The sequence below is a fragment of the Netta rufina genome (assembly GCF_964035555.1).
Source record: "Netta rufina genome assembly, chromosome: 1".
Taxonomy (NCBI): domain Eukaryota; kingdom Metazoa; phylum Chordata; class Aves; order Anseriformes; family Anatidae; genus Netta; species Netta rufina.
Genome location: NC_140123.1, coordinates 132,578,972 through 132,601,806, shown reverse-complemented (window position 1 = coordinate 132,601,806; position 22,835 = coordinate 132,578,972). Strand labels below are relative to the sequence as shown.

The 22,835-nt window shown below is 36.7% G+C and overlaps 1 protein-coding gene across 3 annotated transcripts in view; it reads left to right on the top strand.

Moving 5' to 3' along the window:
- The window catches only part of PACSIN2 (protein kinase C and casein kinase substrate in neurons 2), a 68,015-nt gene extending 48,975 nt beyond the window's left edge, over window positions 1–19,040 (top strand). For 2 of the 3 annotated variants that reach the window (XM_084284111.1, XM_084284112.1), the window contains 9 exons: window positions 315–471; window positions 1,221–1,456; window positions 2,114–2,269; window positions 3,367–3,542; window positions 6,300–6,420; window positions 8,494–8,618; window positions 9,286–9,402; window positions 10,351–10,547; window positions 14,964–19,040. In XM_084284111.1, the coding sequence (XP_084140237.1) occupies window positions 315–471; window positions 1,221–1,456; window positions 2,114–2,269; window positions 3,367–3,542; window positions 6,300–6,420; window positions 8,494–8,618; window positions 9,286–9,402; window positions 10,351–10,547; window positions 14,964–15,076 (1,398 nt within the window). In that variant the 3' untranslated portion in view covers window positions 15,077–19,040. The remainder of the gene's footprint in view (window positions 1–314; window positions 472–1,220; window positions 1,457–2,113; window positions 2,270–3,366; window positions 3,543–6,299; window positions 6,421–8,493; window positions 8,619–9,285; window positions 9,403–10,350; window positions 10,548–14,963) is intronic. The other variant, XM_084284113.1, reaches the window with a different exon arrangement.
- Window positions 19,041–22,835: the final 3,795 nt, after the last annotated feature.

The following is a 22,835-nucleotide window of genomic DNA, read 5'->3' as shown; positions in this document are numbered from 1 at the left end:
TATATATATATATATATATATATATATATACATATATATATATATTTTTTTTTTTTTTCCGGAGAACATGTGGCTTTTCTGGTGTTCTTGCAAGCGGCTTCCAGCATCTTCTGGGCAGATTATTTTTCAACTTGTCTTCAGTATCTTATCCAAAGCAGTTAGGTTTTAAGATTAATTGAAAGTACTGTATGCTGTAATTGATGAATTCCTGTTAAATTATTTTACTTGTAGGTAACAGTATGTGTGTTAATCAGAGATTTAGCTTACTTTCAGATGTTTCAAGCAGGAATTGCTAAATGTTTGTCTCCTTATAGGTTGGAAATTACAAGCGCACAGTAAAACGAATTGATGATGGTCACAGACTTTGCAACGATCTCATGAATTGTATTCATGAACGGGCACGAATAGAGAAGGGCTATGCTCAGCAACTTACAGAATGGGCAAAAAGATGGAAACAGCTTGTGGAAAAAGGTAATAGATTCTAATTTTGAATTCTGGAATCTTTAATAAAAAGTTTCTGAATGTTTTTGGTAAGTGCAAAGTAGAAATATGTAGCCTCTAACGGAGCCTTTTCAAAAGGCTCGGTAGCATAACAAATGAATATTTCCAAGAGTAAGCTTTTCTGGATTAAAAACAAAACAACAACAACAAAAAGACAAAAACCCTGCTCCTTTTCTAGTTTGCTTATTTCTTATCGAAACAGATGAATCTTGCTTCCAGTGTTGAGATATCTGAATAGATTTGTTTTTAACGTAGTAGCTATTTCTAGGTAAATAACGGTAGAGAACTCTGAAAAGATGTCTGCAAAATAAGTTGTTTTTGGGAGAAAGTAATAGAAGAGAAGTATTGTTTTAATGGAAGGCTAATCTGGTACCATTTGAATTATTCTGAATTAGTTTGTATTTTCCTGGTTATCCATGGTTCAAAAAGTATGTTGAGAAATTGAAGACAGTTCAAAGAGGAGTTAATAGGTGTAATACTGAGAATCATGGTACAGGGAGGTGCAGGGCAGGCTAAATGAATATTATTTATTCTGAAGTAAAAACTTGTAATATTCTAATATAATGTTGTCTGAACTATTCCCTTTTCTAGATTTACATCAATATCTAGGAATTATTGTTTTGAAGTGAATATAAGTCAATAGCTCCAGGTAGTTTGTTGGGAATATAAGTTCCATGTGGGTGATGGTTACTGAGAATGACACTTTCTGTTGTGTTTAGGCCCACAGTATGGAACAGTAGAAAGGGCTTGGTGTGCTTTTATGTCAGAAGCTGAAAAAGTGAGTGAACTACATCTAGAAGTAAAAGGTTCACTGATGAATGAAGACTTTGAAAAAGTCAAGAACTGGCAGAAGGAAGCCTTTCATAAGCAAATGATGGGAGGATTTAAGGAAACCAAAGAAGCAGAAGATGGATTTAGGAAAGCTCAGAAACCCTGGGCAAAAAAGCTGAAAGAGGTACAGCAGTAGATTATGTATTAGATATCCTGTGTTATAATATATTAATGTCTCAAATCTTTATAAGGGAGTAAGCTCCCTGTTCTCTCTGCTGGACCCTCCTTTCTCAAAAAGATCTCCTGTCTTCTGTCCTCTTCTGAAAATAAATATTTTCTCTTGGTCTCTATTAATCTTGGTGACTTCAGTGAAAATCTGGAAAAAGTGGAATTTAAGTTATAATTTTAATTAAATCTGATCATATGCGTTGAAGTTGCAAATTGCTTGAAGAAATGAGCAAAGGAAAAATGTGTGTTTTCTCCTTCTCATGCAACAACATTATTCTTAAATAACAGGTTTGTAGAAGAAGGGGAGCAAAGGAGTACATGGGCATGAGGAAAAAAGTTCTATTTAGAACTTTTTGTAAACCTTTCCTTGAGTATTTCTTTACTTCTCTAAGCTTGTATGAGTGACATTTCTTGTATGGTGAAAGAATGTTTATTGCTAAGTACTACAGTTTCCTTCTATCGATTCTTGTGTAGTGTTCATTCCTTGGCCTAAATAAAAAGTTGCCTGAAAATGAAAAAATACCCTGAAACAAAACCTCCCACTTTCTTCATTGCAACATGATTATTGTTTTATAAAGTGTTCCAGATGCAGAGATTGAAGTCTTCTTTTTAGGTGGAAGCTGCAAAGAAAGCATACCATGCGGCCTGTAAAGAGGAGAAACTGGCTATATCCAGAGAGACAAATAGCAAAGCTGATCCAGCACTAAATCCTGAACAACTTAAGAAATTACAAGACAAAGTGGAGAGAAGCAAACAAGATGTACTAAAGGTATATTTAATCTATAGCTTGTGCATATCTAAGCTTTTTTCTCCTGAATGTGATACAAACCACAGTGCAGCACACTTTCAGTTATGATCCTATACCAATATTTAACAGTCTTCTCCTGTGTGTCATTGATTAGTTCTTCTGTAAAGAATGGATAATACATTACCTCTTTTTCACGTAAGTACTTTGAGTAGGGAAGGAAGTATAACTTCTGGATTTTCACTGTGTTATTCTACTTATTTACTAGTGAGGATTGAGTTATTTCATTTGAGAGGCTGTGAAGATAGATGCTTAAAGCTTGATTGAAATTGTTGTTGGTCTTGACTGTAGGATTTTTTTTTTTTTTTTTTTTTTTAAGAAAGTAAGCTGATATAATGTATTTAAATAAAAGTAAATACACTTGAGGAAATGCTTTTCCATTGCCCAGTTTGGTTTATCTCTCTAGCAGGCTTCTGCCTAGAGCTTTGTCCTATGTGACTCTTAACTTTTTTGAAAAAACTTTTCCCTTTGAGATGCTGCTCTGTGATCTGGGAGGCTGATGTTATGTTGGGTGGGATCTTTTAATTCATGTTTCTGGTCTATTGCTGTAAATTAGTCTAAAGTTTGTGGTTCAGTTTAATAGAGCTCACTGGGTATGTGATTTTATGTTCACAGGAATTTATGCAACAGTATTCTCTTCATACCTCTTAGCGTACTATGTGGATTGCTGAAGGGGAAATGCTAACATTCTGAATTTATTTGGAGATCTTTAAATAAGACCTGTAACTTGAAAAATTGTTTACTCTGTTATACTTCGTACCTCCTTTGTTTTTTATCGTTAGTGTTACATTAACATTTGTCATGGTTTCTTTTGAAAAGCTGGAGAGGAGGCCTAGAACTGTATTATAATAGTTTTGTATTTTTTTTTTTTAGATAACTTCAATAATTTTGTAATTTTGTTAGATAACTCTCATTGGGATCTAACACAGATTGAAGTTATAAAAAGAGAATGCAGTTTGGGATCTTCTAGTCTAAGCCTTGTCCATTACTATATTGAGTCTTGTAGGATGGTAATAAAATATTGCTAATTATTTTTTTCCCTTTTTTTCCTCCCTCCCCAGACAAAAGAAAAGTATGAAAAATCACTTAAAGAATTAGATAGTGTGACACCTCAGTATATGGAAAACATGGAGCAGGTATTTGAACAGTGTCAGCAGTTTGAGGAAAAACGCTTACGTTTCTTTCGAGAAGTGTTACTGGAAGTTCAAAAACATCTTGACTTGTCTAATGTTGCAAGGTAAAACTGTGTAAGACCTTAAAATTAACACTAATGAGCAAAAAATATTCAATACATCAAGTAGATAAGTTTAAAACCTGAATTGTTTCTACTTTTCTTGCTTCAATTTGCTTATAGTGTAAGAGGACCTTCTTTGTTTTGTCCACGATCAGACTTGCATCTATCCCTAGCATTTGCTAGTCTTATTGAACTTTATTAAATGAACTAGTAAGTCTTCATCCTTGATGTATTTTCATAATCAAATGTGTACCAATTTGAAAAGATTCAGAGCTTAAAGAAAATGGATCAAGGACTGGGAAAGGAGAGTTTTGTTGTGTTATGTCTTCAATGTGTATTGGAGAACAAACTAGATCTTATTAGTGTAAGACAGCATAAGTTTCCTACTCTGAACACATCTACTGTTGAAATGCTAGAGCTCAGTCTAAAGTAATACAGGAATTACCTTTAACTTGTAGAAGTGTTAAAGATCCATTGGCTGACCATCACTGAACTTAATTTCAAAGTCAGCTTTTTATACTGTAGTGTGTGCAAAAAATGCGTTGTACTTTATTTTCTGCCTGGAGCTTCCTCCCTGAATTCCAAGAGATCTAAACTTCTGCTACAGTACTCAAACCAGAGCTCATAAAGTTTTTGTCAGACCATGTAGCATGTCATCAACTACTACAGGCCACTCTGATACAAAAATACTTATCTGTCAGCAAGACAGCAGTTTAAATGATTTTGTGTTGTCTTGCATTTGAGAGGTAAGCTGCTGGAGTACTTGCAGCAAATGTTGCAACAGTGGTGGAATTTACATCCCACTTGTAATAGCAATTTTTTCATATGTAGTCTAAGTTGGCACTTAATTTAAAGGGAAAAAAGTGTACTCTTGGCTTGCTGCTCATTTCTACTCTGTCTTCTGGTGGTGACAGAACTGATATAGTAGTCCATTCAATTGGAATTAATGAGCTGGTCAAGGTAACCTAGGACAGAAAGAATCTGGTTTGTTCTGAATGATGTTCTAATCAGTGTTTTAAGTTGACTTAAGTTGAGTTCAGCCCCACAAATCTTAGTGCTGGCACAAAAAAAGGGGTGATGGGGCAAGAATATATATAGCTAGCAATAGGTAAGAGCAAGATCACTTATTTCGGCATTATCATCATTTTGGTTTGCTTCAAAGTTCTTACTGTTGAAAGCAGTTTCTTTTTCTCTGAGAGAAAGATGGTTAGGATTGTCATCCATTTGAATTCAGTTTAATTGCATTGAAACAAACAACAGATCAGAAATAAATAAGAAATGGTTAACTTAAAAAGGCAGGGTGGGGAAAACTGCAGAAGGTGAGCAAGTGGAGGAGCAGTGGTTTTCCTTTTAAGGTACTTGGGAGATTTGGGTGTAGTGTCTTATGGTAAGTTAGTAAGGTGAAAACAAGGAAAGGAGCTATTAGGATAAAACTAGAGACAAAGCAACCGTAACTGTTTATTTCACTATCTTGCTCTCTTTGCATATAAAGAGATAAAAAGAGTAAAATAAACTCCTAGAAGGAGGTCTGTGTTTTAACTTTAAGACAGACTGATAAAACTGAAGAGCACAGTCCAGAAAGTAGTCATGTCTTGTTTTCTGTGACTGTAGATGTCCAGTTGGTTGTTGATTTGGGTTAACTGATGAGTCATTCAAACAGATTAATTCCGTTTCTCAAAATGCATGCCTCTCCATTGCTTAAATACATTCAAAGAAACTCCACTGTAGTCAAATACCGCATACATGTTAGTCAAAATATAGAAATGTACAAGTTTGGTAATACATCTTAAGAGATACTTTGACTCCTTGATAATGTAGCACTAATGAATCGTAAGTCTAGATTTTGTGTGACTTGACCTGGAAGGATTTCCACAAATTCCCTCTAGCTTGAGGATAGACTGCTAATTTTGTGTCACATTTGAGCATTGTAGATGTTGTGTTAAGACCTCTTTATACTGTGTGGGTTCCATATTGCACCATATTTTTTTTTTTTTTTTTTAAAAGTGGGGGGGAGAGGGGAGAGTTGTATATGTAATCACAGCCTGTAGAACAAATATATCACATGCATGGTTTGGGATCAAAATTGTATCTGTAATGTGGCTTCTATTCTATGAATAATTTAAAGTTACTAGAATTCAATGTAGCAAATAATAATTAGACTCAAAGATAGGTAAAAGCAGCAAGGTTCTTTTCTTCTAGTGTTTGATATTTTAAGTAAATAGTATAATTAAAATCAGAGTACCTAAAACAGTAAAAGCCATTAGCAGGTATAAAAAATAGACACTTTCTTATGCATTTTAAAAACACATTTAACTCTGTTTCAGGTTTGAGATTTTAATTTTTATAATGAATCATAATTCTAATTGAATTAAGAACTGAGTTTCACAGAATGTAAATGTAGCACAAAAACAGTTTCTACTGTTGCATAGACAAGCTTTTAAATTCAAGAAACTTCAAGATTGGCATTTGATGTTAACATTCCTACTTAAATCTTACTGACAGCTAATTAAGTTGCTTTACAAAACAGTAGTAATACTTAAATCTTGTAAATAAGGATTTTTTTTCACTGAACTTTTAGCAAGTTTGTTACTGTTCCTTTTTTTACAGGCAGTTAATAGCCTGTCCCAGAGAGCTTTTAAAATGTCTTGCTGTAATTTTTTTCAATACTATTGTGAACTTTGAACTTTTTTATTTAATATGGTTAGAGGATTTGCTGTTTCTAAATGGTGTACTAAATTTGAAGACAAATTTGTTTTGCAGTTACAAAAATATCTACCGTGAACTGGAACAGAACATCAAAACAGCAGATGCTGTTGAAGACTTGCGGTGGTTTAGAGCTAATCAAGGTCCAGGGATGTCAATGAATTGGCCTCAGTTTGAGGTAAGATCAGAGTAATGAAAGCCCAGAGTTATGTCTGGTTTTTATGTCCTTGCTTTTTGTCACACTCCTTTCTGGTGAAACTCAGATTCAGACTTACAGCAGTGAATTTTGTTGTTTTTACAAGCCCTAACAGTTTTTATTTTCTTGATTCCATTGGAGTCCTCACTGCCTCTACTTTTGGAGGTGATTGTATCAAATACCAGTTTAAACAGAAAAGGGTGAGAAACTTTTTTTTTTTTTTTTTGGAAGCTGAAATCATTAGTAACCCATGTTTTAGTTGCTATACCTCTGACATCTGTATATGTGATTCTCCCTTTGTAGTGTCACACTTCAATTTTGAATCTCCTTGTTATCACTTAATGGTCAAGTAGGCAGCAAATACTATTGAAATAGGTTTAAGTATTTCAGTTCTGAAAACTTTGAAGCCTTTAACTATTTTGTCCAATACCATTATATTAAAAAAAAAAAGTTCCACCTTGCACCAGTTAGTTATACTGCTGAATACCATTTTCAAAAGAAATAAAGCTTTTGAGGAATGTTTTGCTAACTCAGTGTAGGAGAAACAAGTATCAAAATGTATCAGTGAAGATCATACTAGTGGAGTATTGAAAGGCTGGAATGAATTTCTGACCCAGAACCATGGGATTAATTGAAATAATTTCTGGGCATTAAGTTAATAGAGTGGAAACCTCAATTATGGAGTACAAAGTATTCTGTTTTAAACGTAATGGAAAGTATCACTTTTAAACATTGAATAACTTCAGATTTGAAGGTTTGGGGAAGAAAACTCATACCAGTACTGCAGTATTTCTTTGCCTGAAGCATGGAACTACAGTTACTTCTGTGTGGGGAAATACAGTGTTTGTGAAAAAGCATGGTAATTATCACAAAATTCTGTTGTTACTATTTTTCTAATCGAGTGTTTTTTCATTTACATGCTACAAGGATGACGTAAGTAAAACAAAGTCATGATCAAACAAATATGAAATTGCATTATAAACTGCAAATATACTTAAGTCAGTAATCTTTAAATTGAGGTGACTCAGAAATCCAGTATGTATTTGTATGAGGTTAAAATAATAAGGTGCCTTTGAAAAGTTGGTCAGAAATCACTTAAGACTCACCATGCTACATGTACAAACCAGTAATAGCATCTCGCAAAATCTTTATTTTTTCTTAATATTTCACAGGTTATTTTTTGCATTGCAAATATCTCCTGACACTTTTTTGAAACTTATTAAGGCTTCTGAATATGAAACATGCCTAAGTGTAGGATGTTTACTTGTGTCCAGTTAGTTAGTTCTCTGGTGCCTGTTTTATATTGGTATGCAGCCTAGTTTGACTGGAAAGGTATAAGTTCTGTTCAGATCTCATCATGCCTGTCCATTTGCCTTCTGAAACTTGTGAATGTTTCAGAACATCAAGGAGAGGATGCTTAACAAATGACATCACGTTTTGTCAACAATTGTGTTGATTTGAGCCTTGACTTTTTTTGGATGGCTTTTAAGGACAATAAATTTACTAGATCTGGAGTGCAGTACTTTAAGTATTTGCTCACATTTCAGGGACAAGAGAAGTTCTATGCAATGACTTTAAAAAAAAAAAAAGCTCCTTTATCGGCCAGTCCTGGAGCGCTTCTTGAGAAGTAAACCTGTTATGTAAAGTAGATTGTAATGCTTTTTAAAATTAAATGTACTTATAAAGTTAGATGTCTTGGCGTTATTTGAAACAGTAAAACCTCTTGGTACCACTTTGAAAGAGCTGCACTGATCAACTCCTTAGACTTCTGCAGTTGTCTGTCATATGTCTGGTATTTTAAGTCTTTTCAAGGTTGTTCAGAATGCTAAGCAGGGAAGTACAGGTCACTCTGGTATTTGTGAGTAGCACAGGTATCCTAGCATTGTTAGGATGGATGAGAACTATTATAGAAACATTAAGAGTAACTTACCCTTACAATAACTATTTGTACAGCTGTATGTATGAATGTATGTTCCATAACTCAGTCTGAAAAATTAAATATGATTATTAATTGTTCAATTAGGTTGCTCAATCACTTTTTGCGTTCGTTTTTAGGAGTGGTCTGCGGATCTGAATCGCACTCTCAGTAGAAGAGAAAAGAAGAAGGCTTCTGATGGAGTGACTCTGACTGGTATTAATCAGACAGGAGATCAAGTTTCCCAGCCTAACAAACATAGCAGGTATTTTTTTTCATGCCTAAAAAGACTAAACAGAAAGGACTGTTCAATATTACAAGCTATACAGGATCAAAAAGCCAGTGTACAACTAAACATTACTCACCTGTGAGCATTTTTAAAACAGCTTTCTGCAGCTCACAAAATATTTTGGGAATTATTCTCTATTTCACATTTCTCTTTCCACTGTGAATTATAAGAACCCGAATTACATGAGTAACTGAACTCAGTAGTTAATCTGGGAGTTAGTCTGTTGCTATTTTCCCATCTCTAGAAATGACATTTTACTTTGAAATCTTAGTCTGAAAAATGTGTAGTTGCTTCACAATTCTGGATGTCATTAATACATAACTGTTAGCATCAGCTTCCTCAGAAAGTAATGAAACTGGGTAGAAAAATAGCACTGCCTTTTATTGCAGGCAGTAAGAAAAAAGAAAAATTGTGGTCCACAACAGAAATTCTACTTCTGGAGGAAATGTATCATATGTGAGACTTCCAGAACTTTCTAGGATCTTTCACTACACTTGATGGATAGTGGGGTTTTTTTTGTTCTTTTTGGTTTTTTTGGCTGGAGAAGGGGTCTGCTAAGAAACTACTTAACGGGACACCAGTGACAGTGTGTTTACCCTTAAACAGATAGGGTCACCATAATGCTCTTTCTTTTCCAAATTAGCAGTCTTAGTGTCCAGAGTAACACAGTGCAGTCAGTACAATCAAGTTACAATCCCTTTGAAGATGAAGAAGATACTGGGAGTACTGTCAGTGAAAAGGAGGACAATAAGATCAAAAAGTTGGTGAAATGTTGTTTTCTTAATCGTTTTCACACTTGCACTTTCTCTATCCAGGGTTTTCAGTTTTTGGTTTCTGTAACACTATGCTAATTGGTGCATGAAGTCCTTTTAAGAAGTTGTGTAAGCACAACACTGTAACTTAACTTGTTTTTCCTAACAGATGCCACATCTGTTGCCTTGATCTTCTTTGGTTTGAAGCTACTGGGGTTATCGGCAGTTCCTAACAGAACTGCCGTTGCTTTTTTCCTTCCTTTACCAGTCCTATAAAATGTTGAAGTTGATGGGTTTTTCTAATGAAAGTGCTTTGTTTTCTGGAGCTTTACTGCTGTGTTCTCTTGCTGAACAAGTCTGCTTTTATGATTGCTTTCTTTTTGTTTAGGACTTTCTCAGACAGCTGTCTGTTGCTTCAGTATGCCTACCTAGGGATATCGTATCACTGTCTTAAATGGCATGTGCATGCTCAACATTGAACGCTTTTTAAACAATCAAATTGTTGCTCTATAATGAGGCTTTTATATTGGTGATTGCAACATACAAAAAGTTAAAAGCTACTGTAGGGGTCCACAGAGAGATGGGAGATTCTACAAAGCAGTTTAAATACCTCATTGTTCTCATCTGATATCTGAACAGCTTTTACCTTTCTAGAATAAATAACCCCATGGATTCTACAAGTTTCTTGTTAGAGAAGTTGCTGGAGTTTATGGGGAAGTTGCCCTTCACTTTTTTCCTTTTCGCTTTTTTTTTAACTTGTAAAATGTATTGTAAGAATGTGGCTTTACTTATTTTTCTGATTAAGGCATTGCCAGCTAAAGGTAGATAAGATAGAAATAAAGCTTCAAAACAGGGATTTACAGAGAAGTTTAAGCTTAACTAGGGGAACTGATATGTTGGGGTGTTTCTAATCTCCTAATCAAGGGCAGAAAAAGTAATTTAAAAATTGTTTTTAGTGTTAGCAGCTATGAAAAAAACCAAAGCTACCCTGCAGATTGGTCCGATGAAGAGTCCAACAATCCTTTCTCTTCCACTGATGCAAATGGAGACACCAATCCATTTGATGAAGATGCTTCTCCTGCAATGGAAGTGAGAGTGCGTGCACTCTATGACTATGAGGGCCAAGAGCAAGATGAACTCAGCTTTAAAGCTGGTAAGTGTGCAGCATTCTCTTAAAGCATTTCAAAAGAAGAAATTGGACAAATAAGGAGTTTTTCTCTTCAGCATTTATTTTCTGAAGTCACTTGTCTCTCTGAATGTACAACTCCACTTACAGGATCCTATCTAGCCCCTGTTCTTCCCGATAGCAGTTCTTGGTATCCTGTATTTGGAAGTAATGAATTCTAATCTGTTTGGAAGGTATTGATATATCTGTTTGGTATACTCCCTTCCTACTGTCTTTGTGTTAAACAAAATGGTGAGCTGCAGAACTGATAAACTCATCTCCTTTTCTTAGTTGGTGATAGCAGAAGCTGTTGCTTTTAGCTGTGCACAGATCCTGGCCCCAAAGTTCTTTTTTGAAAAAAAAAAAAAGATTACAGCACCAAATCTTAAAACAATAAATAATACCTAATCAACTGGAAGTACTCTCTTTTTGGTCTCCAATTTTTGACATTGCTGACGTGTTTTTTGTTTGTTTGTTTTAGTTGAAAACTTATTCACGGACAGATTTTTTTCCTTTCACTCCCTCTGGTGTACCTAAGCATAGTAGCTCTACTGTATTTATCCAATTTTGTCATCTTTCATTATGTTAGAGTACACTGACTTAAACATCTCCTTTCTTGGGATGACGTCTTGTTTCCCTTGAGCTTTAAAGTCTGTTCCTTTCTTTGCATTTTACCTCCTTGCTGCAGTTGAGAGAACAGAATAGAGGCATACAAGTGACAAGCCTGTGTGACGAGAGACACACAAGTGATAGTATGTTTCCACAATACAAAGTTGTCAAAAGGTTGTGGTGGTTGCATGCCGTGGATGCTGCCGCCTCCAGTTTGTATAGGCTAGTTCTTCCAGAAGTTGTGTGCTGAGTGAGTGCCTGAACATCTTTCTGAGCACAGAAATAGGAAACTTTTTTTCAGTTTTTCAGTCTGTACAGCCTGAAGGCAGTACCCTCTAGTGGTGGAAGGTGAAATCTATACTTTTTGACCATGTAACAGGCTGTTGTTCTACTGTCTTGCCTAGAACTGCACGTTAAAAGTTTGCTAAACAGGAAGGTAGAATAAGATTGCATGAGTAGATTAACAAAAACAGAACTTTGGTTTGTGAAAATGAGAGAGGCAACCTATTTAATCATGTCTCTTCTCCTTTGCTTGTTGCTTACTTTTTTTGTCCTGTAATGACTGACGTACTTGTAGAGGACAAACAGGATTCAAGTGTTGAAAGGTCTGAGAAAACTTTTTGTTCCACTTCCCCTTTAGCATTCATAAGAATTATGCTACTCTGCACCATCTGCAATAGGTCTTAGATGTTGCAGCTCAAAATCAGTATAGTAAACAAGTCAATGATGTAGTCAGTTATGTAGTCAATTGATGTGATCAATGAACTGTTAAACTTTCATTTTGCTTATGGGGGGAGGTGATACTCAAAACTGAATACAAATGCAGATTATTTATAAAAACAAATCACCCCATAAAACCCCAGAACCCTGGTGGTACTCTGTCCTTTCACTCTTCCCTCCTCTTTTAATAGTGAAACTCTCTACTTATGGCTTTTCTTTTTTCATAGACAAGTAATATGTGGACTTCCAAAGAGGAGGAATGGGTTGGTTTGGCCTTTAACTTTGTTAAATTATACCTTGACAGAAGAACAGTAGTAACAAAACATCTGGAGCTTTCTCTGGAATGTACAGAAGCTAAAATTATTCTTCATTCTGTAGACTTCAGCTGCTCATTTTTTCTCAGCAGGGGAGGGACATAAGCTAATCTTGAAATGTATGTATTGTGCCTGTAAAGTCAATCTGGCATTCCAAAGGCTTACAGTAATGAGCCTTTCCATGGCAGAACTAGGCAATGTTTGTATACACAGATGTAATGGTTAAGTACAAAGTTAGACATTCTGTACCGGCTGAGTGACTTGTATTAAACCACTTAAACCATGTGGTTCTCAATGGGGGCAGTCCGTAAAAATAAAGTACAGCATGTGTGAACTGTAAGAGGTGTTTGTAGGTTTAACTTAAAAATAGCTTAATGCCTTTTGAAGGAAGAACATTAAAGTACTTTATAACACCAAAGTATATGACTACATCAATCAGAAGAAAGGGATCATGCTAGGCGGTGAGTCCCCTTACAGGAGCTGAATTACAGAATGACTATAGGCAAACGTATGTAGTTTTTACACACAAGTATTAGTGTGACTATGTAGACACTGAACGTGCAATAAACTAAGTAAAAAAAAAAAAAAAAAAAACCACACTTGGTCAGGCAGGAGCCAGTTTAAAACATAATCTATTTCTGTGTTCCTGTGTGGACTATGCCTAGACTCTAAGCAGCTGTCAGCACCGGTGAATTGGTGAATTCATTTTGCAGATCTGTTTAAACGTATGTGGATATTTTCCAATTGGATTTCCTTGAGTATTCCAGAAATTTGCCTACAAAGCCTTTACGATCACTTCTGGGCACATGCTGTAGCATATATGCACTGTGTGGCATCCCTCAAATGTATATTTTTTTTTCAATGTTTGAAACTAACCTTTTTATTAGTGGATTACTTCATACATGTTTTTCATTGGCAAACAGCTGTGGTAGGCTTCCAAAGAGCAGAATTTACTATCCATACTTTGAGAGCCTTTACAATCCCATAAAAGCATGGGACGTAACTGTCTAGTGTATGTCTAGCGCTCTGCCATGATTGAGAATAAATAGCTACAGCAAATACAAACCATGCAATGTTATCAAAACACGATAGTGTACACACTATTTTTATTGTAGTTGTAAAGACTTTGTTATAACTCTGTTGTGCAGGTAATTGTCAAAAGTGGCAATGTTTCAACAGACCTCCAACTTCACTAGGTTTCCAAGTCCTAGCTGTACAAGTGCAGTTGCATGGATGCTTACTGTCAGTGTGGCATGGATTTGATTAGGCATTGATTTCACTTAAAAATACACTTAATAGAAGTGGCAAGGAAGTTTGGAATTGTACACTCTCATTCTGCATGGCTAGAAATAATCGTGAAAAAAATGTAAAATGTCTCCATAAGCCAACTACAATACAGCCTACAGTGCTAAATATTTGTTCATAGCATTCTTTTATTTGTTATCTGGTAGATCTGCAAACTAGAGAAGATGGAGCTTTAACCTTTTATAATTAACAGGGCAACTATAGAAGATGCATGAAGTTCATCCATTTCTAACTCTCTCTCTCTCTCTCTCTCTCTCTGTATATATATATATATATATATATATATATATATATATATATATTCCTTAGGCTATTTTTTGTTCAAAATAATATTAAGACTTTTTTAGTACTTCATGTATTTACAGCCATTAGGGACTGGTTAATATCATCAGCATATATTTCCTTTTGCTTACTAAGATGAAACACAAATCTGTTGTATGCAGAGAAATAATTAGATGCAAATAAGTTGCATGTGGGGAAATAATTCCTAGGTGGTGTGGCCTTTTTTTTTTTTCATGGTGGACCTTCATATGTTTATAGACAGGATCTTGGAGTCTACAGACACTGTAATATCTAAGTATATCCTGAGTGAGAATGTAGAAGATTAGACATGCGCAGTGGTCAAAAAGAGGTTATGTTTATAGTTCATAAATGTCAGGATGAATAATCGGTGTTAGCTCTTGCTGTTTAAGTTAAGAATCAAATTGAGTTACTTTTTTTAAGCTAGAACTCTACATCATCTTCCAGCAATATAAAGCTAGAGCAGTAAAAGTAGTTCTATCCCAATATTTATCTCTTAAAAAGATGAGGAGTGGAAAGATGTTGCAAAGAGTAAGGTGTTAATTTCTTTAAAATCTTCCAGCATCACAGTGGTGTACTGAAAAGCTTCAATTGTAGTTTAAGAGAATTTTACTGCCACTTCTTAATTTTGTAACATCTTACTCCTTATGTTCCACCAACTCTTACACTAGCAAATATTGACAGTAAACCTGATGAAACATTTCACTTGTGCTGACGTTTTGTTGAGTCATCAGTGTAAGATTATTCTTTTTTGCTTAGAGGTACTTTTACTATCCACAACTATCTTTGACTGTTCATACCTTTAGATATAAGCTAGCCTTCGATCTTGTAGTGAAATAACACCATGTATAAGTTGAAAAAAGTTGCATTCTTTTATTGCGTTTAAAATGCTATTCTTGAAATTGTATTAGTGTAATGTTTTAGTTTCAAAGTAGCTCCCTTCCCCCTCTTTTCTTGAAACTGGGGACCTTTCATCCTATATGTAAATCTGTGAGTGGTATTAGTATCAAAAGAATGAAGAGCAGAGAAGTTTTCTGCTGGTACCTTAGGTGAGCAGGGGAAGAAAAGTGGACACTTTAGAAATTGTTGTCTTATCTTTCTGTTGGTGTTACTTAGAAGGTTACAGATTTATTAACAGTGCTCCTTCTTTTTGCAGGGGATGAATTAACTAAAATGGAGAATGAAGATGAACAGGGTTGGTGCAAAGGACGTCTGGATAATGGACAAGTTGGTTTATACCCAGCAAACTATGTAGAACCGATCCAGTGACAAAGGACAAAGTTAATATAGAAGTATTACAAAAGCTTTGAAGGCATGTACAGTATATATTTAAAGTGAGAGGAAGCTGAATGATGTATAGAGTGTATATATTTTAATGGAAAGGAGAGACAGCTTGATATTGAAATCATAGCGATTTAAAGACAAGTTACAACTATTTTGATGTTTTCAGAACTTGTACACAATGCAGTGGAAAGGGGTTAGGTGGAAAAATAATGATAGGAAAAATACTACTTAAGCTTTCTCTTCCCACATGGTCTGTTATTGTGAGTCTTAAAAACTTTTTTGCATTTTCTATGCTTGTGCCTCATCCTACCCAAGGTATGTGGCTTATGCTGACTTTTGTTTAATCGGTTATTTTAAGTGACCTTCAGTAATTTGCAACTTGAATTTTTAAGGTTATCATAGTTAATTTTCTATTTGTTCTTAGAAATGTCTGAAAGATGCAGTATTTTTTTATTTAAATGCTATGTAGTTAAGCACCTTTTTGTATGCTTGATCAAATAATACTTAAATTATGACATAGATTTAGTCAACAGTTGACTGAATGAAAACTCTTTCCATGTTGTAGTAATCTTTGTTTTCAGTGTGGCTTGAAGCTGTAAAACAAATATTGTATTTAATAATTATCTGTTACAGAAGGTTATTTGTAGCAGGTCATGGGTTGGGATTCTGTTATGAATGTTGTTTACGTGGTTTGACACTTAAATGAGTTTTCCACCTAGATTTTAAAGAGCACTCTATAAACAAAAAAATAAATCATACATAAGCCCCGGAATACTAGCTATTTCCAGCATGTTTGCAGGGAAAACAAACAAACAAACAACAACAACAACAACAACAAAACTCCTTTTAACTGCTAATGATTTTTGGGTAATTTGAAATGTTAAATCTGTGAAGACTAATTTTTTTGAACAAAGATTGTAAAATAGACCATAATGCTTTTATTAAGAGGTTATCTGTTGTGTATATGTATATATAATTTGATATTCCAAAATATAAAGAGCATTGCTATTAGTTACAAAGCCTTTCAATGTGGATAAGATTTAGACTGGCTTAAGAGTTTAAATTATAGGTATATTTAAATCTGCTCTCCTGCCATGTTCGTTACTGTACTATAGACAAAGTATTCTGTGATTTAGATTTTTGGAAGTACAGTAAATACACTAGCATACTTAAAATCTGTATTTTGGATAAATATGTGGGTCAAAAAATAAACTAGCATTAGTCCTTACGTGGATTATTGTAGCAGAACACTGTAAAAAAAACAAACTACATTTGTTTGCAGTTGCAACTCGGTCATCTGTAATCCTGTCTAATAGTATGGCATTTGTGACATTTAAAACTGGGTTTTAAATTACAGCAGATTTGTGTTTAAAAATCTCAATTATCAGGTGAGTAGATATGCTACTTTAGGAAGCTACACTGTAATTAAACTAACAAATCTATTTTGAGGTAACTATAAAACACTGTTGGTAGTTTTGAACCTTTTTTTTGAGCTTATAGGTATATTTAGTCAACATTTTCAATGAATCAAAATGTGCAAGCTTAGAAAGTGGATGTATGTATGTGTCTGTCAAGGAAAACTTACCAACATAATTGTTCATCCACAAGATGGTTACTGAATTTGTCAGGAATTACTGCTTTGGGTCTCTGTATTGTAATATATTTTAGAAAACAATAAAATCTGTTAATCTCTTAAATACACAGAATGCATTCTTCTTAATTTTTCATAGTATGTGAAAATACTCTTATGAAGTAAATAATGCATTTCATTGCAGTTCAAGATGACAAAATGTATATTGTCTAAAAGAATCATAAAGAAGAGTATGCAGTTAATAGTGTTGTGCTGTTAACAAGAGGAGGTGCAGTGCACAGGGGCTCTTTGTAAGGAGACACTGCAGCGAAATGCTTATGGAAGAAGAGGAGATTCATGTCTTTTGTGATTATGTGAAATCTACTGTGAGGGTGCTTTCCCTGGTATGGTCAAGTCTGATATAGCTTGGGTGAGCAGCTGAGCTTTAAAAAAAATAATAATACATGAATCTTTTCTCTGTGGGCTTTTGCTGACTGGTAGTGAATAATATAGTGGTTCTTGTAATTGCTAGCCAGAAGTTTTATTTAGTCTCCCACATCAATACTGTATGTGTATCTTTTAATCTAAATGAAGTACTACTGCTGGTTGTCAGATTTAGTAAAGTAACCATAGAATTGAAGAGGAAGGGACCACATGAGGTCCCTAGTCCAGTGTCTAATTTAAAGCACAGTCAACTCTGCATTCAGGCCTTATAGCTGGTCTGGAAAACTTCCAAGGACTGACTCCTTAAGTTCACTGTTCAAACTGTTACAGCGCTTAATTATCCTTATTGTGTTGTCTACACACACACGTACACACACCTTTCTCTGCAGTTAAAACCTGTCCTATTGCAATGTGACCATTGTTTCTTGTTCTTCTGTACTTGAATGGTGCCTGTCTCTGTTGTTTTCATAGCCTCCAAGTAGGTGGAGGAAAGCTGCTGTTAGGACCCCCTGAGTCATCTCTTTTCCAGGCTGAACAAGTCCTGTTTCCTCAGCCTCTCCTCACAGAACATGTGCTTAATTCCCCTAATTTTTCTAGTTAACAAGGCATAGCAAGAGAGTCTTTTATTTAAAAAACAAAATGAAATAAAAAGAGGGTATTTTATTAGTGAATGTGTAGAGATAAGCAGCTCCGTATGCATATTCCAAAGTAATATTAAAGTTCCTCTTAATTTGTTATTTCTGAAGCTTTTAAAGCTTGACACCAAAATTATGAGCTCTTTTGTTTTCAGGCTGCGTCTTAATTTCCTTGTGTTTTTATACTGTAGTTTACGAGATAAAAATCTGTATACATATGCAAGATTCTAAAAGCAGAGCTATACTCTGCGTAATCATGTTATTGCCCTTACTTTGTCAGTTGAACAAACCAATCCATTGCTATTATCTCTTGCTGAGATGTCTGTAGAGTTGGTCTGATGTACTAAAACTGTTTTTTGCCATGGCTGAGCTGATAATTTTGAAAAAAATATCATTTGAAAAGCTAAGAATTAAAGCAGGCTTCACAACTGGAGATAGGTAGAGATGCTGGGTCTTCTAATTGGAAACCACTGTAGATAGGTGAGATAGCTTTGACCTAATCTGTTGATCTGGGTTGTTTTAAAATAGCTGTAGATTATTGTAAAACAAAGGAGAAAAGGGAGAGAATGGTATACTGAAGGGTATATGCAGCAGTACCTCCTGTTCTCCTAGAATTGTCTCAAAAAGAAAACAAACAAACAAACAAAAAAAAACCTCTAAGATTACATAATCAATTTTTAAACCTTTTTCCAGCTTTTTCCAACCTTTCTGGTTTGGCAGAAAGTTATTCACCTCAGAACATCAGGGAGCTTGCTAATTGTGGATGAAAGCATACCTAGTGGTCAGTTTAATATTTCAGCCTGCTTTACCTCTTTTCTCCTGTTAGAAATTCAGATTCCTGTGTGATATGACATTAATCCTCTAACAAAAAGTTTCAAAAGTACTTTACAGGGTTCTTGAACCTTCCATTCAGGAAATAGCACCTATGTACACCTGAAGTTTTACTGAGCACCTGTCTACGTTGCAGAAGGTGTAACCTCTTCTCTGTAGAGAAGACTGACTGTAGAATGTTAAATGAGGTCGGTGCCAGTGGCATGTAGTGGGTACCTTGGGAAGTATATAGAAACAGGACAATACATAGTGATGCTTCTTTCAGCTGTCAACAATCTGTATCTTTGATCTATGAGGTAAGAAACTAAATTTTCTTCCTAATTTTGAACACTCAATTTACTGCATTGGCAACAACTGAACAGCAAACTACTCTCAAGAAACCTTGCCTGTGTATGAACTGATTGTTTCTTGATGTTATCAGTACAAACAATGCATTTTAGTACTAAATAAAAGTGTATTATTGATATGCTGAACTGGTTTCGAGTGGTTTTTAATGTAGTTCAACATTCCTAAGCTTCATTCCCACGTTGTGGAAGTAGGCATTTGGATGCTTGCTCTCTCTACTCCAGAGAGATTTGCTGGATGGATTGTGCGTACTGGAAAGGTAGGTGTCTGGGACTATGTTGTATGTTTAAGGATATTTGCAAGAGAGAAGGTAACCTAAAATTTCTAGAGGTGTAGTTGGCATGAAGCAGCATGTTACCATTATGCACTATGTATGTGAGCAGTGACAAATCTTGCTCGGTGTGACCAAATTTTTCAAAGGATGTGAAGCACAGGCAAGGGAGCATAGGGTATGGAGGGTATTTCCAAATTATTTTGAACAAATCAGCATTCTTTCTCAAGGACAAAGTGACAGTGCAACTTACTGTGTATAATGGGGTCAGAGAAGGAATATGTGCTTAGACTTATGGTCTTAAACATTTTTTGTTAATGTGTCTTTTTTTTTTGGCAGGGATGGTGTTAATTTTCTTCATAGTAGCTCATATGGGGCTGTGTTTTGGATTTGTGATGAAAATAGTGTTGATAACACACTGTTTCGGTTGTTTCTGAGCAGTGCTTACATGGTTTTTACCAAGGTCTTTTCTGTTTCTCTCACTGCACTGCCAGTGAGGAGGCTAGGGGTGCACGAGAAGCTGGGAGGGGGGGCACAGGCAAACAGCTAACCCAAACTGATCAAAGGCACAACCTATACTATACGGCATCATGCTCAGCAATAAAAGCTGGGGGCTATTCACCAGGCCTGCTGTTGCATGGGGACTGGCTGGGTGTTGGCTTGTGGTGAACAATTGCTTTTTTTTTGGTATCACTTTTTTTTTTTTTTTTTTTTTTTTTTTTGGTAAACTGTCTATCTCAACCCACTAGTTTTCTACCTTTAGCCCTTCCAATTATCTTCTCCCATCCTGCTGGGAATGGGGAGTGATCAAGTGGCTGGGTGGTGCTTAGCTGTCTAGCAGTGTTAAACCACAACAGTGAAGATGAAAATCAGCTGAGGGTTGAGAATGTGAGCAATGTCTGATGGGGGGAGTCAGTCTTGCTCACAGTGCTGGTCTACTACTGGTTCTGGTTAAGGACCTGCATTGCATCTAACAGCTGCTCACCAAAGTAGAGGACACTCAGTGCCCAATCTACAGGCACCCTTGAAAAGTAGGTGTTTTTTTTTTTTTTTTTTTTAATTATTTTTAATTTACTCAACATGCAAGAGCAGCTAGTGAATTATGAGTACTACCTTTTCTCTGGCAGAGCTCAGCCATTCTTTTTACTGTTACCTCCATTCATTCATTGTATATCACCTTTCTCCCACAACCATGAGGCTGGTCTTAGGACTGCCTCCAGGATGTGCTTATCTCCCCCAGGTTCTTAAGTGTGTGCTACATGTTTTTCATGCATTTGGTCTAGAACTCATCTCCTAGCAATCAGCTGAGCTTGCAATTTGCAACAGGAGTCTGTCTAGCCTGCACATCCATGTAGCTGAATTGCAAGGTGTGGCCTTAGGATAGAGGCACAGTGAAGAGATACAAACAGCGTAGAGCGTTTCTGAACACTGTCAAGAATCACAGAACTGTAGGGGTTGGAAGGGACCTCGAAAGATCATTGGGTCCAACCCCCCTGCCAAAGCAGGTTCCTCAGAGCAGGCTGCCCAGGTAGGCGTCCAGACAGGCCTTGAATATCTCCAGAGAAGGAGACTCCACAACCTCCCTGGGCAGCCTGTACCAATGCTCCATCACCCTCTGTCACTCTCACCGTGAAGAAGTTCTTCTGCATGTCAGTGCAGAACTTCCCATGCTCCATTTTGTGGCCATTGCCCCTTGTCCTATCCCCACAAACCACTGAGAAGAGTTTGGCTACATCCTTCTGTCCCCCACCCCACAGATACTTATATACACTGAGGAGATCCCCTCTAAGTCTTCTGTTCTCCAGGCTGAACAGACCCAGGTCTCTCAGCCTTTCCTCATAAGGAAGATGCTCCAGGGCCCGTATCATTTTTGTGGCCCTCTGCTGGACTCTTTCCAGGAGATTCCTGTCCTTCTCGTACTGGGGAGCCCAGAACTGGACACAGTACTCCAGGTGAGGCCTGACCAGGGCAGAGTAGAGGGGGAGGATCACCTCCCTTGACCTGCTGGCCATGCTCCTTTTAATGCACACCAGGATCCCATTAGCCCTGTTGGCCACAAGGGCACAGTGCTGGCTCATGGTCAACCTGTCGTCCACCAGGACCCCCAGGTCCTTCTCAGAGCTCCTCTCCAGCAGGTCATCCCCCAGCCTGTACTGATACATGCGGTTGTTCCTTCCCAGATGCAGGACTCTACACTTGCTCTTGTTAAATCTCATTTGGTTTCTTCCTGCCCACCTCTCCAGCTGGTCCAGGTCTCGCTGAATGGCAGCACAGCCTTCTGGCGTGTCAGCCACTCCTCCCAGCTTTGTGTCATCGGTGTACTTGCTGAGGGCAGACACTATTCCCTCATCAAGGTCGTCAACTAAGATGTTGAACAAGACCAGAAGATGTTGAACAAGACCGGACAGGTACATTTTTACTTCATGGATGGAGATTTGTGTGTTCTCTGTTCAAAGTGGCTCTGAATAACTAGCAGAGTTAATTTTTACATCCTGACTCAAGGGCGGAGACATGCCATTTCCTGAAATAGGAGGCCAGTGAAAGAACCAGCATCCCACAGTGTTATTTGCACTTCACAAGTTGTATGCTGATTTACCAGGGCTGCTGTAGTGGCAGGAGCTATCTGCCTTTGTGTGTTGCTTGGGGGTGGGCAGTAGTGCAGCTAAGAGAGTACAGGACAATAAGTAAGATCATCCTTTTCTGGGATTGTGCCAGACAGATAAACCTTCAAGATTGCCTTGTTTTTCTGATGTTAATTGTTTTTGATAATGGCAAGATCATACCTCTCCTGCTTTTTTTTTTTTTTTTTTTTTTTTTTTTTTTTTTTTAATAGTACCTTAGCTTTATAAGTATAGTAACGATAAAGCTGAAGTAATGGACTCTTTCTCCTTTGTGGAAATTTCTTGGCAACTCTTTCTCCCTCTGAGGCCAGTGGCAGCCCTCATGCAGTCAGATGGGATTTGGTAAGCATCTCTGGACAGGAGTGTGCTGTAGAGCTCCTATGACTCACAGGCTGTCTTCCTGAAATGTGAACTTCACTCATAGAGTGAAGACATATCTCTTGTTAGGCATTCCTGATCCCAGGTGACTGCCATGGGGTCTGATTATGTTTGCTGGTATGGAGTTATGCGTATACAGGCTCAGTTATTTTAAGTCTAGTCCCAGTGTTATTTGGCTATATGCATACAGATGTTTTTTGGACTGCTATCCTATAATATAATCAATCCCACCATCTGTGACATAGTGTCAGCCTGAACAAAGTTGATCTGTAGTGGAGGCTGCTGGCCTGCTGCAGGAATTGTCAATACCTCAAAAACGAGTGAAATGTTCGTGTGTTCAGCTGCCTGTCAGGATAACAAACAACTGACTTGTACTGATCAGCAAAGGCACTATTGGTTCATGTGCCTCTGATTCGCAGTGCTGAGGGCCTGGTGCAGGGGACAGCAGGCAGCAGGTGTTCCAGCAGTGATTCCCAAACCTATGCCTCCCCCAAGACTGCTGGTGGCTTGCAGCAACATGTATTGTGTGGATGTTTTGTGCAACATTGCCACAACCCTGATTGTAATGGCTTTCATCACCCTGGACTATTTCCTCATTGACAGGTAAGAATGGGGGGCTGTTAGCTGCTGTGGAAGAGAGTGAAACGAG